The sequence below is a fragment of the Corvus kubaryi genome, unplaced genomic scaffold (assembly GCF_017639235.1).
Source record: "Corvus kubaryi isolate FWS band 111438036 unplaced genomic scaffold, C.kubaryi_AGA036_p1.0 134, whole genome shotgun sequence".
Classification (NCBI taxonomy): Eukaryota; Metazoa; Chordata; class Aves; order Passeriformes; family Corvidae; genus Corvus; species Corvus kubaryi.
Genome location: NW_024580668.1, coordinates 5,516,726 through 5,534,263, shown reverse-complemented (window position 1 = coordinate 5,534,263; position 17,538 = coordinate 5,516,726). Strand labels below are relative to the sequence as shown.

Below are 17,538 nucleotides of genomic sequence, written 5' to 3'. Positions count from 1 at the left end.
AACATATGAGGTCTGTAACGTTAGTGAAGTGCGCTGTATATTTATATCTCTCAAATTTGGAATTATTTTAAAATTGGAGTTCCGTAAAAATTTTTTCTTGTAGGTAATGGAGATAATATGGGTAACAGCAATTAGATACTATCTACTAGAGCAAAAGGAAGGATGATTCTGGCACGGAATCTTTGTTTTCAGGTATTACTGATGTTAATGCTGTTCGCTGTTAAATCAGAGCTGGAGCCTGTGCCCTGGGTGGGCAGTGACTGACACTGGAAAATGCACTTTGGGTTCAACCAGCTGTGTCTCCTAAGAGATGGTGCTGATTCTGGGTTTGAAATGTTGTAGTGATACTTAGTGACTCAAACCTGATCTGGAGAGCACCTTGCACACAGGGCCTTGAATGCCCAGGTTGCAGCACTGTGAACACACCCTTCAGACAGTTCTGTCTTCAGTGTAAATTACCCAAACAGGAGCCACTTTCTGTGTGTGCTAGAGGCTTAGTTTGTTTCATAGTTTAAAACAGTTAAGAAGTGATTAGCTGATTTTCCTCTTCCTTTAGGCATATCACTTAAAAATTGCATGATGTGTGATCAGTTGGAGATTCTGAACAGGGAGATTGAAAGGTTCTCGCACAACTACACGGTGGAAGGAGGCACTTTAAACTCAGTGACGGACTCCCTGGATATAATCCCTGATTCAGACAATGGAGCAAAATACCTATTAGGGCAGGTATTCAATGCCATGAGATACAGCACCAGGGTCTTTATAATTAGTGTGTTCTATTCTTTTTTGTTGTTTATTTTTCCTACTGTTTTTGGAGTGGTAGTGGTTGGCTGAGGCAAAGAATGTACATAATCCCCTATAGAAAAGGCACAGGGGGAAGAAGAAATACTGGTGTGAATCTAGCTCTACACTCCTGTTGTTTTTACTAATTCTGCTTTGCCGCAGTCACGCAAATCTTGAGATTTACAGTTCATGAAATAAAACGATCCACTGATGAAAATGACATTCAGGAAGGGGTTTGTCTTTTCCCCTTTCCTTGTTTTTTGGGGCAGTAATATTGGAGAACACCTAGATATGATCACTGCTTAGGGAGTAAAAAGTGGTTTTTGAAGAGCGCAGATGCTTTAGGAGTTGGGGCTCCAGAGATTTGGAAAAAACCAAAAAAAAGGTATTGCTTAAAAATCAAAGTCAGAATATGTATTGGCACGTCTATGATGGATTATCTAACCTATTTTAAAATGTATATGTCTCCTCACCTGAAGTATTAACAACCAATTTTTATTCCTTTCAGAGAATTATTACTGTTTTAGTTATGTCCTACACCTGCTCTGGCAGTTGCCCTGCATTTTTAACAGCATAGTGCTGACACACAGGGTCTGTGTTCAGTTTCCTTCTTTTGTCTTCACTAATTTATTGGATAGTCCAGTTCATTCTGTCCACCTGGTCCTCCTTTTCCTCCCAAATTCTTTTCCGGTGCTCTTGTAGTCTGGTAGACTACTTTGGGTTAATGCAGGCATTTTCTACTGATGTTCAAACTCAGGTGCTGGAAGCTGCAGTGTCTCCTATGATGAAATTTTGTATAAATCAGTAAATCTGCCCTTCTCTAACTTGGGCCATGCTAATGGAGTGTAAAAGCATTTCTGTATTTTCATTGACAACCTGCACTTAGTACTAATTCCACTCTCAGAATGCTTTTAAATACTGCACACAGAATAGATTCTTCATTACAGTTTTGTTGCTGTTCTGGAAATCTTAATTGGATCTAAATGAATTAATGAGAGGGCAATCATATTTTGTATTTCTTTTGAAAGTCTCAGCTGTTGGTAGGTGGGGAGGTGGTATTGCTGAATTTTGACTTTTTTTTCCAGTTCCATTGTTTTTCTGAAAGTGCAAAACTGTCAAGAAAACAAAATAATGGAATTTGCTTTATAATGTAATCTAATAGAAGCAAAACAATTCCAAATCTAGGAAAAAACAGTAAGATGAGTTAATAAATATATCAATGCCTTATTTTGTCCCTTTCTTTTTTTCCAGGAGCCAGCAGGAAAAAGAGGAGTGATAGTCTTTGGACCTGCTGAGATCTCAGAGATTCAGTGTGGCACTTCTGAGTCAGGAAATTCAGTATGTGCTGGCTGGAGGATGCTGAATGACTCTGATCCGGTGCTGCCCTCCTGTGTCTCAGCTCTTCAGGGAGAAACCATTCAAACCTCTGATGCTGTGTCAGGTAAAGAGCATGTTGGAGAGCCTTCTTAGTTATTCACATTTTAGCTGAAGTTTAAATCTCAGAATTTGGGTAACCTCTTCTTGTAGCTTTTAATATTTCTTCATGTTTCAGGGTAAACAAAAGATGTAAACTTTAACTGTTTTGACTTGCTCCCTTAATTATATTGTGACCTTTCTGGTACGAATATAATTTTACTGCTGTTAAAAAAAAAAAGTTAAAAATTCATAGTTAGTGATTTTTTAATGGGGGAACTTAAAGGAATTTCATATTAGATTGAGACAGTTTGGGCTCATTACCTGTGTACTGCAGGCTTAAAATTCACTTTTTATTCTGTCTGTGATGTTAAAACTAATCAGTTACTATTTAAGTTAGTGTTCTGAGGTCTGCTGCTTTTCCAGTGACATTTATAGTATTCACAGTTACAACTGAGGTGTTAATTTTTTAAACATATCTGCATAGATTTTTATGTTTCCATAGCATTGCCCCTTAACATTTCTGTTGAAGCAGTGTTAAATATAACACTGAAAGCAGAGGACTTGCAGAGGAGTGATTGTGTTAAGACAGAACAGTAATAGAAGTGATGAAGTATGTGAAATAAGGAGGCATTTATTCCCAGGGAACATTGGAAAACTGGGAAAAGCTTGCTGCAGGATGTCTCTGAAAACTTGTAGCTGTGTTATGTACAGCTGTTAGAAACCTCTGATTCTTCAGTGCTGTTACTTAGGAATTCTGCTCATGTTCCCTTTTGGCTTACCTTTGCAATTCCTCAGCCAGGGATACACATATCCAAAAACATTCTTGGGGAGAGTTGGGGTGTGTTCTTTGTTTTCAAGTAAGTGTTTCTATGTAGCCCATTCTTTGAGGTGCAGTTACTACTGCACGTTCCAGTTCCCTGAGAGCAGTGTCGCTGCAGCGGCTGCAGCGCAGTGTCTGTGCCCTTAGGAGCAGTTCCAGGGCATGCAGCTCTTTGGAGGTGTATTGACTTGTTCAAGCCAGGTTATTCCTGAATTCATCAGAATACAGATCCTCCATTTATTTCTCTCATTTGCTTCTGCCTTCTCAAGTAAGAGAGTCTTCTAGTAAGCTGGGAAAGACTTTTGAGAAAATGGAGATGTGGTTGTCAGCACAGATTTTCTTTTTTTCTGTGGCTGAGTCTGTGACAGTTGGAGGTTCTTTGCTGAATCAGTTTGGATTTTTTTGGGTCATTCTAGTAGATCACATAGGCTGGTCCTTGACATGCTTATTTACAAAAACGTTTTCAGCCTTTCTTACATTTCATTCCACAGAAAAGTGAGTGGAACTGCTGTAGAGTTTTTCCCCAGACAAACCCCAGGGAGTAGGTTCATACTATGAAGGAGTTTTTTGTTTGGTTGGTTTTTTTGAGAAATATCAGAAATCCTGAGGCTACTCAATAAAATGTGTCAGTACAGTATCCAAACCCACACATTTAACTTTGTACTTTGAAAGAATATTAATGCCTTGAAATACAGGTGCTTGTTACAATTAATACGAAGATCAGAATATTTACTAATTACTTAGGCTATGAATATTTTTGAATGAGAGTTTTGAACCTTATGTTTCTCTTCAGCATTTCAGAGTGGGGATAGTGTTGCCTGTACTATGGAACAAGCGGGAAACACAGTGCCATTAGAGTCTGAACCTAATACTGACAACATGGAAAACAGTTCTCCTGGTAAGAGTTCTTCCTTTCCGATTGAAAATGTGCTTATTTGTCCATTGTGTACGTATGTGTGTTACATATATGTAAATTATTTTAAATAACTCGAGAGTTTTTAACAGGAACAGCTGGATTATGTTATCATATTGATCAGTGATTGATGTATTTAATTGTTACTGCTGTTTTATTACATTCACAAGAAAATACCTGTTTTGAGGCTCATCATACGAAGTAGAGCTACATAGATGTCACAAAGAAAATAACATGTTGAAAAAAGGTTTTAAGGAAACACATCTTTCATCACCACCACTTTATTAACTATTCCCTTGTTTTTAGCATCAGTGTTGGATGATAAAGGTGAGCAAAGCAATGAGGAAGAACAAAAGTCTGTCAAGCCGACAAGTAAAGAATTCAGGAAAACCTGGGGGTTTCGGAGGACCACGATTGCCAAGAGAGAGGGTGCAGGAGATGCTGATATGGACTCTGGTGAGCAGCAGCCACAGCAGCAGCAACAAGGCATAAACCTCAGGAGGAGTGGACGGCAGCCAAAGCGCACGGAGAGAGTGGAAGAGTTCCTGACCACAGTGAGGCGCAGGGGGAGGAGGAGTGCTCCCACTACTCTGGAGGATTCCAGTGAAGCAGCCTCTGGTCCAGCCACAGATGCTGAAACTGCTTCCGAAGACAGTGTTGAGAGCACTCCAGATACAAAACCTGTCACTCGGAGGATTTGCACCAGGAGTTGTAAGGAGCAGAAAAGCCCTAAAAGCAGACCCGCAAAGGAGGAAGAGGAAGAAGAGGAGGAGGAGGAGGAGGAAGAGGAGGATGCTACTTCTGATAGTGACAGTGATGGGTTAACGCTAAAGGAACTGCAGAATCGGCTAAGAAAGAAACGTGTTGAGCAGAAACCTCCTCAGCTGGTGTTGAAGGATGTGCAGAACCACCTGAGGAAAAGGAATTCAGAACAAGATCCTGCTAAAACAGGTGATGTCACACCTGAAAAACACGATGAGTCTGAGCTGCCTGTCAAACAGGAGCCTGAGACTGCAGACAGCACTGAGGTTGCGAGTCAGGTGGTTGTGTCTGAGGAGGACACTGAAGATCTTGAGGCTCAGAAGGAGGAAAAGCCTGCCCTTGGTGCAAAGGGGGCCTCAGATGAGGAACCTGAAGAACAGCCCAAAAGCAAACCTGAGTCTGAGATCTACGACCCAAATGCCCTGTACTGTATTTGTCGTCAGCCTCATAACAACAGGTAGGCAAAGGAGTCAGCTGCAGACACAGTGTAAGGAATTGGAATTTTTCTGTGATGAATAATTAAGCCAGATGCTAGTGCTTACTTTTTGAATGAGCTTTTGGGTTTGTTAAATTTTGGCGGGGAGTTTATAACAAATACTTAAAAGAGGATAAACAAATATAGAAATAACCAGTGAGGCAGAACCATGCATTAGTGCTTTATTGGGGTGCTTAAGTTGTGTTGCTCGAAATATCCATTGAATGTTAATTGTCTTTTTATTTCACAGTGTTTTACTGTTCCTTGGTGGGTTTTTTTTTTCAGGTTTATGATTTGTTGTGATAGATGTGAGGAATGGTTTCATGGTGACTGCGTGGGTATTTCTGAGGCTCGAGGGCGATTGTTGGAGAGGAATGGTGAGGACTATATCTGTCCAAACTGCACCATTCTCCAGGGACAGGATGAGCCTGTTTCAGAACTAGACCAGCAGGAAGCTAAAGTGGAGCAAGGAAATGTGGATGGCACGGAATTCACAAGCATAGGAACAATTGAACAAAAATCAGTTGAGGACCAAGGAATCAAGGGTAGGATTGAAAAAGCTGCAAATCCAAGTGGGAAGAAAAAACTAAAGATATTTCAACCCGTAAGTATTTTAATTGTTTCTTATTTTTCATGTTTCACTGAGTACATGGAGAAAATGACTTGATTTTAAAGCTACACATAAGCCGAACAGCCCACTGAATAATGCTGGTTAGCAGAAGTTTATCTATAGGTCTATTAGCAGAGGAATTAAAACTGTTAGTTTCAAGTGAGGGATTTAAAAGTTTTATATAGGTGCAAGGAAGTAGTTTGTGCTATTCCACCCTTTCTAAATACTGTTTTGGAAGTCAAACAATGAGGTCTTCTTTTAATAAAAATATTAGAATCCTGTGCTGGTTTATACTGTCTTTGAAATAATCTCAAACATTTTGGACATTTTTAATGGTAGTGAAACTTTCAAATTAACCTTGACAAGTCTCTATTGGAGTTAGTTAATTCTAGCTGTACTTCCAGTTAATCTTTGAAGTTCTGATTTTTGGCCTGATGCTGCTTTAGGTTATTAGCAAATAGAGAATTTCTTTATACTGCCTTTTTTAATCTAAAAATGTGTGTTTTGAACTATTTCAAAATCTAAAAGAAGTTTAAGTTTTGTAATATAAAGTTCCATGCCCAATTGGAAAGGCAGAGAAGCTTCTTCAGCTCAATGTACATGAATCTAAAAAACCAAGTGCTGCAGTGGCTGTCTTTGTTCTGCCTCAGGTAGTGTAGTAGTGCCAGTATCTTGGACATTGCCCTTCAGGTTTCAGAGCTGTCCGTGGCAGCACAGTGAGATTAACGTATAGATAGAACAGTTTGAGCTGAATATATAAATACTTACTATTTTAAGAGAGAAGTGTAGAAAACAGTATTCTCAAAAATGTATTCAAATTCATTTGTACTTCTTTGTACACAGAAGGGTTTTTGAGAGTCCAGTGGTGTTGGTGTTGGCTCTGCTACGAATATCACCAAGTGCTCTTTATCTTTACTTCTCAGTTAAGTGTGTACATGATGGGGAAATGCCCAAATCCAGGTTTTGTCAGGCTGCTGCAGATAAAGCTGTGTACTGACTTTTGATTGCAGAGAAGTGAGTTGCACTATGCAAGTAATATTTATTTAACTGGAAATATTCCTGAAAAACTTACTGTTAGTAATTAAAAATGGGGAGAGATTGTCTAGAATTACAGTAGTTGTGAGTGTCAGGTTGGTTCTATCGTTTTTAGGAGTAATTTAGAAGAGAGACTAAAAGCATAATACCCAGAGATGATACACTGGAGCCTAAAGAGGCTTTCAAGTTTTTCTAGACCTCGAATTAATGCACTCTGTTTTGAAGTAATGTGCTATTTTCTGAATCTTAACATTGGAAGAGGAAGTGTTTCATCTGTAACACCTTGATATAAATGGAGAATGATTCTGAACTAGAGGAATTCAGATTGCACAGGCAAACCTGTAAATGTGTAAGGGGTAGGCAGTATGTGAAAGTTGTCACTAAGAATGGTATTTGAGACTTTCAAAATTAAAATTGGTAAAACTTCTAGTGCAAGAATAATCTGTACCCCTGAATATCTGAGTGCTTCTTCTTGCACATGTGCATGGCTGAGGACAGCAGTGGATGGGGATACAGTAAGACCTTGCTGTTGAGAACCCAGCTGTGCAATTATTAAGGACATTTCTCACATGATGTAGAGGATCAGTAAAAAGCAGTTGTGTCCTTGTGGGATTTGAAAATGTAGGAAACAGCTTCCTTTATCTCAGTGCTAACAGACCAACCACTTGAAAATGCAGCACATCCTGAAAGTAATCTGTTAGAGGAGTGAAATTCTTACCTTTGTATGGATTTTTTGTGTTGTGTCATGAACAGTAGTTGTTCTTAGGCTGGCGATTGTGCAGGTCAGAGCTGCAGTCTGCACATGGGCTGTGTAAGCATTTCTCTATGTTATAGAGGCGTGTTCCTGCTGTTGCCTCTTTGAAGTCTGACCTCACTCCATTTCTCTCTGTAGATAATTGAAGCTCCTGGTGCTTCCAAGTGCATTGGCCCTGGCTGTTTCAATGTGGCCCAGCCTGACTCCGTGTACTGCAGCAACGACTGCATCCTGAAACATGCTGCAGCCACCATGAAGATCTTGAGTTCTGGCAAAGATGCAAAACCAAAACCTAAAGAGAAGATCAAACCAAAATCTGAAAAGCCTGGCATGCCAAAACCTCAGCAGCAGGTAAGCTTGTGTTCATGATCCAGAGCAGTTGCCCTGGAGCACTGTGGCTTATTTCTCCTCTCCTTTTATTATTGTGCTTTCCTTTTTGACTTTAATAAAACTGTCAAGTCCTGCACTGAAGAGCAGCTTTCTCTTATTTTTTTGTTCTTATTCTTTTGCCTTTGTCTATGGTAAGGACAATAAAATGTTCTCCTGTCATTTTTTAAAAATCTTAGTAATTGCCTCTAGATGGGGATAGTTCCTTGCAAAGGTGCAAGGTACCCTTCTAGATGGCAATGACTTAAAAAAAGTACGATTTTCAGTAATTACATCTCTTTAGTTTACATTAATTGAAATTAATTTTGCCTTTTTAAACTAAGCTTCAAATTACTGGCTTTTGGAGTAATCAAATAATTTCAAGTGGTGCACTATAAAAGTAAGGAGTTTACTATAAAAGAAACTGGTGTACATATGTGTAACTCTCTCTGCTTGTTTGTAAAATGCAATATATTTGACAATTATTAGTAATCGAGCTACTTTTAATTATACAGCCGGGCATCAAACCAGTTTCAAACCAGAAGAGACAGTTCCCTGAGAAAAGAGAGGTGAATGTGAAGAAGACTGTTGTGAGCACAGCCAAGACTGAGGCAAACACCCAAGCTCCTGCTCGAGAGCCAGTGGCAGAGCCCGTCACGCCGTCCTGGGCCAGCGATCATAATTACAATGCTGTAAAGCCTGAAAAGACTGCTGCCATTTCACCTGCACTGTTGTTCAAATGTATGTATGGCTTAGGGATATTCCTGAGTAATCATATTTTCTTTGAATACCCATCCATTCTTGGCTCCACTAAACTAGGGAGTTTAGGATTTGGGGGTTTTTTCTTTCCATGGCACCAAGGTACTTCTCTCCACCTTCAAAGATTCACACACAGATACACACAAATGAGAGACACTTTTAGGAGTTTCATTTGTATCATATGACAGTTGTATGATTAAGAGCCTGTTGATTTACCCAGCTGATTCCTGGATGAAAACTACATGGTTAAGCTTGAAATCTTTCCCATAAAGAGTGTCTGTTTCTAATCTAGAAGGTAAGTATTCACACATTTGTGTTAAGTTTTACCACAAGGTTGTGCAGTGTGCTCCGTGAATCAGCAATTGCCTGTACTAATTTCAGTTGTATTTTTGTAATTTAGATTTGGCACCTGCCTCTCAGGTCTTGCATTTTCAGTGCCTGGTGCCAAGAGTGAAATCTTCAACGTGGTATCCAACAATACTTGACACCTCTGCAAACAGCTTTTAACTGTCAAGTATATTCCTGCTGCTTTTCTTCCTTACATGAAGTAACTTGAGGACCATCCTTTACTTTCATGTTGGGGGGGAGGCAGAACTCTATTATCTTTTTTTCCCCTTTCTCTGTTCATATTCTACACATTATGCACACACACAAGACCACATCTCAACTGGACATTGGGCAGAGACACTGCCTTGCGTATTTTTGCAGGTCTTGAGTAGCATCCTTGTAACTCATGTAAAGGTAAGTAAATACTGCTTTGAAGCCTGAACAAGTCTGTCTGCTTACGATGTTTTTTGGTTCACTCCATCTAAGTAGTTTTATAATGCAGTTATGGAACTTGAGATGAAAACTGACATTTCAGTTACAAACCACGTGACCTCTGGTGCCTCATGTTTACTCCTTTGAAGACTAATTCAGAAATTCAGTTCTCACAGCTTTTGTAACCACACTTCAGCCAATTTACATTTTATTTTAAGAAGTAAACCTAGTTATTGAACACTTATATGTAAAGTAACTGATAAGTTTATAAATAGTATTTGAGATTTTCTAGTTACAGTTTTGAAACACTGAGGGAACACCAGCTACCCTAAATTGCTGTTGATGAACATAGCACATACCAGGTATATTTTAATGGTCTTTACCCACATTCAAATGGTTAAATGGTTGTAATTTTTCTCTGTATTATTTTTGCTGCGTATTAGGCCCATTTTATAGTAAACTCCCTTAAGGTATATATTTTAATTAACTTCCATTTTTAAGTAATCTTTTAAAGAAACTTAACTTTTTTGTCAGAAGCAGTAGTATTTTATACATAACTAAAATTAGTGGAAAGACATAAATGAAACTGCAAGGGCTTATTTTTTACATGAGGTTTTTCTGACTGTGACAATTACAGGTGTCCATAGAATCATTTCACTTAAAATGTCCTTATTTCCTATAAGGTTTGTTTTTTTCCTAGGAAACAGAAATAACAGGTTTTGAGGCAGAAAGTTGGAGGGTTTTTTTAAGGGAGATTGCTCTTAAGATTTACCGCACTGGACGTTGTACAGATTTAACCACTTCCAGTAGAAAACTGGATTCCTGTAGCTAAATAGTTAAATTGATTCCAAAAGATAATGTGAATACCAGACTTTAGTAACAAATAGAGACCAACCTAGTTCGTGTGATGAAGAACTCTCATATCAAATGCAAGGAAGAGCTTCAGATTGCTTTTTTTAAGGTAAGTAGCACTGATATGTGGGAACTCTGCCATTACTAAATGCCCAGATAAATTGTTTGTGTATTTGTGAAAAAAATGTGTCCTGCTTTTCAATGGATAGGTCTGAGCTGTAATCTTCCTGAGAAGCTGCCAATGCACCATCTGCAAAAGTACTCTTCCAGATTTTATTTCTTTAAGAAATCTTTATATGGTGTTCAAAACCTAAAAGTTACAGCATTAGAGAAATTCATGAGAATTGTCTCACTTCAGGTATCTAAAAGTGAGAAGTCTCTAAGTCTGAGCTAGTCTGTCAAGGAAAACAAGTTTATTGGACCAAACATAGTCTGGCTGAGATGCAAATCTTAAAACCAAGCAATTCCCTGTTTAGAAACGTGCATTTCTGAACATTGATTATGAAGGACTTGCAGTCCACGGGAGACAGAGGACTTCCAAATGCAGTATTCCAGAATGCTGCCACGTTCACCAAATCCTTGTTTGCAACTTCGGTGCACAGGGCCTTTTAGGAATTAAGGAAACTTAACCTGATTAACAGAACTGCTCTCTAATACTCTTTCCATCTGCCAGTGTATCATTTCAGGCATAGATTTATTTTATATATGTGCTCTGTACTTGTGAGTTACAAGATTTTGTTATTCCATGAGATAGTTTTGTTAAGTAGTAGCAAGAAAATCAAGTCACTTTTAAAGACGTACTGGGTGGTAGGAGCATGTAGTGTATTTGCATCTAACCCTACCACCAGGCCCCTTTTCCCAACCTTTTCTGCATTTATTTAAAAAGGGATATTTGGTGCTAGTACTGTGGAGTTGTAAAGAACAGTAATTTTTTTTTTTTCCCGTCAGTTACCACATTAGTCTGTGTTTCTTCACTTCCAAACTTTCCTATGTCTTGGGGATATGAGTTAGGGCTGTACTTGGAAGTGACTTTGTACACCAGAATCTGGTGCCTGATTAATGACACTGTGTTCCATCTTTATGTACCCAGTGTAAATAATGCTTTTAATTAATTTAAAAACTAGAGTGGGAAACAGCTTGATTTGATAAATGAATGTTAAGTACAAGTAATCTAAAGTTTCAGGCAGCGTTTGAAGTACACATATAAAAGGAAATTAGGTCTGAGTCACATTCCCTTTTAGAAGAGTTGCTTTTACTTTTGTTAGGAAAATTAGTATTAATTTAATACGCAGTGCTCAGCTTCTATATTGCATTTCAGGAGTCATTCTGGCTTCCAAATTTATACAAGTATGTGGATTGTTGAGATTTGTGAACACTGTTCAGAGATCCATGTTACAACAGCAACACTTGTAAAAGAGACTTTTTTCTATATTTTTTGCTTTTAATTGTCAAGTAGAAGTCAGCAGCAAATGCAGTTTTATCTGCAGTTTTAAAATAGCAAATGAATCCCAAAGGAGGGGAAGAGGGTAAGCATTTACAGTATCCCAGTTTCTAAAGTACCCAGTCCTAAGTATACTAACTATTCATTAGTGCTTCAAAGCTTTGAAATTCACCTGATTTATTAGACTTAAATACCTGAAGCAATAATCTACTCAGGTAATTCAGGTATTAAAACTGTTTAAATATCTTGCCTGCTTTTATTGAGAAGAGCAACTAAGAGTGCAGGAGAGTGAGGAGGGTTTATTAGATAAAAGCTCAAAAGGAAGAAGCATTAAATTATTGTTCTTGTGGTAGAACTTGAGAGTAAAAAGCACTTACCACACCAAACCACTAAATTTGTGTTTACATAACTGCAGTGTGAGTTTATAGCAAATTATGGTCCTACCTTATTTGGTACCAGTGTTTCACAGAAGTTCTTAATGGGTGGGGTTTGGAAGGGGAAGTGTTTCCTTCAGAGAAAACCACAATGTTTGTGGTCCTGCTGCTTCCCAGCAGGGAATTATGAAGACACAAAGCTGCCACCTCCTGGAAGTGGGAGTCCTGGCTCTGGTGATACCAACTTCTTTATGTTATCCCCTTCCAGTTTATTTCATCTCTTCTGCAGCTGAACTCAAGAGCGATTCACAAAGGGAATAGGCTGTGCTTGTGTAGTTAAAGATCTTGGACTGTTTGTTCCTGTACACCTCTAAAAAAATAAGGAGACTTTGAGAGTGGAACACAGGGATACTGGGATGCCCCACCAGCAGAAACTGCTGTGTGTGTCAAAATGGCAGGATTATAACATGCATAATTTATGTGTGCATGTCCTTGTGTCTTTATATTTTTTTTCTTTATGTAATAACAGCATGAAGACAGGAAAGAAAGAAACCACTCTACAGAAAGCAGGGGGAGAATAGAGTGCACTAAAGGCAGGAGTTATGGCTCAGGAGGTAAAAGTGGTGTAGGGAGCTGTAAGTACTGATATGGAGAGTAGAAAATCAGGTCTTGTCTGCACACAGGCTGGTGCCAATTTAACGCTGCTCTTCAGGCAGGATCGTACCAGCTGAAGTTGTGACTGTTGAGTGCAGTGGATGTGGATATACTGCTGTTGGTTTAGCTTAACTTAAAATACATTTTACTTAAACTTTGCTTCTTAAGCCATAGGTATGTTTGCCTGCAAGGACTGATTGTAGGTAAACTGGATTCCTTTGGGTGTGTTTCCCCACAGGGAAAACCAGGCTGTGCCAGGTTCCATACTGTTAAAACTGGACTACTGGCATCTGAATTGACTCCTAGAAAGCCAAAGTGTCTTGCTTAATGCTGCATTCTGCAGTGTAGGCCCATCCTGAGAGGCAGTAAGTATTGAGTAGTACTAGGGAAATGAAAAGAATTACTGATTTTGTTACTGGCCACTTTCTGGGACACCTGGCTGCCCTGTATGTAGGTCTGCCCTAAACACTTGAACTAGAGGAGTTTTCAGAAGGGCTGCTGACAGACCAAATAATAATCAGCATACCTGAGATGAGTTTGCCAGAAGTTCTGAGAAATTCACCTTGGAGACCTGGCTTTGGAAGGGTTGTACAGGAGTATAACCTGGCAGCTCCAGTGCTGAACTCCCGTCGTGAGACTGGCAGGAGCTGTGCTGGCCCGGGGCTGGCACAAGGCTTGAGCCCTGCCTGTGGAGTGAGGCAGACCATAGTGGTGTTGAAGCCAACGTCCCCTGGGACCCAGCCAGTTAAAAGGAGCAGTGGGATCCTTGGGGAGTCATTTTCATCTCCTGCCTGTGAACTACTGGAGCTCCCCTTCTCTGCCCTACAAGGTATGTTACACGTGCCCTGTGGCTGGCAGCCACGTGAAGATTTTTGCCATCTCTTTAAGTTAGGAAAGCTGGTCCCTGCTCCTGGCATGTGCCTCTCAAGCACCCAGCATGCCTGAGGCACTCGGAGACAGCAAGCCAGCACTCCTGCTGTCAGGGGTGCTTGGATTCAGTGTGAGAACCATTGCTGAGGGGAAGGGTTGGGGGCAGAAACCTGGTACCACTTCCAGAGGCACTGTGCATATGAGGGTGGTTTATCTCATCATCAACACTGAAAGTGATGAAAGTTTGATTAAAAACACTCACCACCCTCTTGCTGTTTTGCTTTCTTTTACTAATTTTACTTAAGTTCTTTGAACTTGCTTACTTGACTGCATAGCCAGTGAAAAAGTTCTTTGCTAGTCCCCAAATAAAAGGGATTTTTTTGAGGTGATCACTTGCACTTTGAGTCAAGTTTGCTGCTGATTCGCTGTGTCTGATCTGTGCTGAACTTGGAACCTGAAGATGGCCTGTCCCTGCAAGGAGTGATGATGCCAATCCATGAACAGTTTGGAAAATAAGAAGCCCTTTTTTTGCTGCAGATAGTGCCTCTCTCCCTCAGGAGGGGGGCAAGAGTGAAGATGCAGTTGTCTAACATAGATCAGATGGATCACTACAGTATCATTTAGATTAAAATAAAGCTTGTATGTCAAAGCTACAGCTGTGCGTCAGCATAGAGCTACAGGTTGCCTTGAACACAAACCACCGCAGAAAAGGCAGGCCTTTGCCTCCGAGTGTCCTAAATTAGAGACAGGTTTATTTTGTGTGCCTGAATGTAGAGGCTTGGCACACAGGCAGCTTAACTGCAGTGCAGATTAGAACTGATGGAGGTTTGCTAAGAGCAGCAGCGGGGCAGGCAGCACATGCCAGACACTAGTGTTCAATAAAATTTGAAGTGGAAGGAGATGGGGCAGGTAACAGTGAAAATTAACACTGAAACCGATTTAAGAGCAGCTCAACACGGGTGAATTAGAGCTGGCACTAAGTTATCTTTGAAGGAAGTGACAAAAAGGAGGTGTGAGGAGGGAGCAGTCGAACAGCCGCGGAGCTGCAGCGGTTCCAGAGCTCACCTGCACAGCTGCCGGCAGCGGTGCTCGGTGCCACCAGAGGGGGCTTCGGGGCACCCAGCGGCGGTGAGCAGTGCCCGAGGCACAGATGTCAGGCGGCCCAGCACGGGACTGGGCACAGCTGGCTCGGAACTGGTAAGTAGCTTCCCGTTGCGGAGTGCTTTTAAGACTGACAGCTAAAGCACCTGCTCACCCGTGTCTTTTACTCAGGTTTTTCAGTTCCAAAGGGTTTCACCTCGCAAGAACATGTGGATTAAAGTTCAGTATTGGCCACTGCGTCGGGGCAGGGGGGTTCGTTCAGTTCTGCTCTGTTCTGGTTATTCATGTCACAAGTCACACAGGAGGGGGTTGTGGCACAGCTGCGTTGGAAAAGTCCTCTTGGTTCATGGGCTGAGTGGCCAAGGGAAGCTGCTGAACCACACCAGTTCTGAGGTTGGGAAATCCTGCCTGTCCTCTGCTTCCAACAATTTTCCAGAGGGGAAATGCAGTTCTTAAATTCTCAGCTACTGGCAAAGAGGGGTGAGGTGTTTCCCTTGTAGGCCAGAAGCCTGTGCTGCCCTGCATGCCAGAGCAGGCTGCCCTCGCCTTGCCCCCGCTTGGAGCAGAGAAGCTGCAGTGTGCTGGGACGACGGCGCAGGGACAGCCACCGCAGCCACCTGCGGCTGAGCCCGAGGAGCTGCGGGACCGAGCGGAACTTCGAGGCCGAGGTCACAGCCCAAGTTTTGTGTGACACCCAAAATGCTGGCAGGGCAGCTCCTGCATAGGTGACTGGCTCTGCTGGGCTGGGCACACCTGTGTTCCTGTCAGCTGGGTCAGCTGCTCTAAGGGCCAGTGCTGGTGCCTCTGTAGAGGTCAGCTCTTGTCACAGTAGGGAATTGCTCAGCTCTGCCCAGCCTTTACACTGGCTGTGTAAATAGTTTCTAAGAGGTATTTTTGGGTTTGTAACAACTGCAGTGCTGTGCTACTGAATTTTCTTCCCTCTAAAGACATAAAAATCTAAAGAGTCATAAAAGTGATCCAGTTTTGACCAGGTGGATCACAACGGCTGTTCTCTCTTTAGGTTGCATTCATATTGTGGAAATTTACAGATTTATTGTTACAGAAAAATGATAATTACCAGCTTTCTTACTGTTGGTGCCACAGAAATCCATAGGCTGTGCATAAGACTGAAAGTTAGCTGGGATTTTGGTTTTTTCCCTAAAACTCTATTGTAGTGACAGAGGAGTCTGGAAAGGAGCAGTAAAACCCAGACAGGCTTGAGCTGCCTCTGTATTGGGCAGTGTCCCCTCAAGTGCTGGTTCCTGATGTCCTGCTCCCTTGGGCCTATGCTCCCACTGCAGAAAGTTCTGTGCAAGCTGGACACGACGCAGCCATCGTCTCCTCACACACTGCCTGGAGGAATTTCATCCTGGGGAAAAAAAGTAGATTGATGTAGGTGGAAGAGAACATGGGGGAATATTAAGATACTGGACTCCAGAGACAATAGTGCTGGTGTATGAACAACCATATGCCAAAATCTTAATTCTGTAGAGAAACTTAGAGTAGTCTACATGGCTGCAAGATGTATTTCACAGAAGTCTTTTAATGTCCTGTAAGAGGAACTGTGATGCTTTTTTTTAATTTAGAAAACCACCAAAAAAAAAGGCTTTACTGGAGTCATTGCAGAATGGGCTCTTCAGGTACAACTGCCTGTGGTTTATTCACAGCATTTAAAAGTTTTAACATCATCTAGAGCCAGAAATTGAAGTTCTTTCAAAGAACTGTGATTTGACTTATTTAAAAATTATACAGAGAAAAGTAATAGCACATTTATTATGGTATTTAAAAATTGGAAAAAGTAGAGAATAGTTTCAGTAAAACAGCTCATCACAAATGAGAATTTAAATAGAAATCAAGATTAGTTTTTGAAGTGGCTTTCAAAAGCTATTCCTCCAAAGAAGGACTGGGGGGAGGGAAAGGGGAAAGAGCCAGACTAGACTTGAATGCTATACAGAAATATTCTAGAAAGAGCAGAGAAGAAACAAAGTTTCCATTGGGTAATGTACATGCTGGTGGTGTAAAACCCAACCTCTGTGTGTTGGTGGACTGTGATCCAAGTACAGCCTGCAAATCCTTCATGTAAAGTTAACAGCCCTACATTGTGGAAATCCTGCTTAAATTGGGCCTCCACAATGGCCTGGCAGTGTTGAGACACCGTGTTGAGATGTTTACAAGTACCTGGAACCGTCGGGCTCATCTGTCCCAGCAGATGCTGTGGCAGTTCTGTCCTGCTCTGCATGCAGAAGCCTCGTTCATGGCTGTGTGTCGTCATGTCAAGTGTAGCTGCACAGGGAATTTCCTCAGGGGAGTGGTTCTGTGTCTGTCAACATCTGGTGGGAGAGATTCCAGGTCTGTGTGTAGTGAGCACACCATAGTAATGCTGTTTGTTAAGCCTGGGAGCAATGCACGGTTTTCTGCCAGAGGATTCGTTGGGTTTCACCCTGGGACTGCATTGGCTCATTAGTTGCAGCTGCACCTCAGTCTCTTTAGCCCACGCCTCCCTCCAGTCAGTAAGGATCCTGTTCCTGTCCTAACAAATGGCCCACGGGACAAAATGGGGCAAATAGGAATTACTGTTCGTTGGTTTAAATAGTGTTTCTGACATCAAGCCGAGGAGGTTCACCTGGGTGTTAAAAGTGCTGAGTAGAAGAACCACCAAATGCCTTACTCTGAACTGCTGGTGGTGAAACTCCATGTTAATCTCTTAAGTGGGGTAGGCTGATGTTCAGTGCTTGTCTCATCCTTTTATTTTAAATTTGGTTTAGGGCATTTATTATAGGTCCACTGGAGCTAC

General features: G+C 41.1%; 1 protein-coding gene across 3 annotated transcripts in view; it reads left to right on the top strand.

Annotated features, from left to right (window-relative positions):
• The window catches only part of DIDO1 (death inducer-obliterator 1), a 48,773-nt gene that overhangs the window by 10,627 nt on the left and 20,608 nt on the right, over window positions 1-17,538 (top strand). For all 3 annotated transcript variants that reach the window (XM_042046430.1, XM_042046422.1, XM_042046438.1), the window contains exons 2-7: window positions 2,035-2,224; window positions 3,813-3,917; window positions 4,239-5,151; window positions 5,455-5,773; window positions 7,707-7,919; window positions 8,450-8,675. In XM_042046430.1, coding sequence (XP_041902364.1) covers window positions 2,140-2,224; window positions 3,813-3,917; window positions 4,239-5,151; window positions 5,455-5,773; window positions 7,707-7,919; window positions 8,450-8,675 — 1,861 coding nt within the window. In that variant the 5' untranslated portion in view covers window positions 2,035-2,139. The remainder of the gene's footprint in view (window positions 1-2,034; window positions 2,225-3,812; window positions 3,918-4,238; window positions 5,152-5,454; window positions 5,774-7,706; window positions 7,920-8,449; window positions 8,676-17,538) is intronic.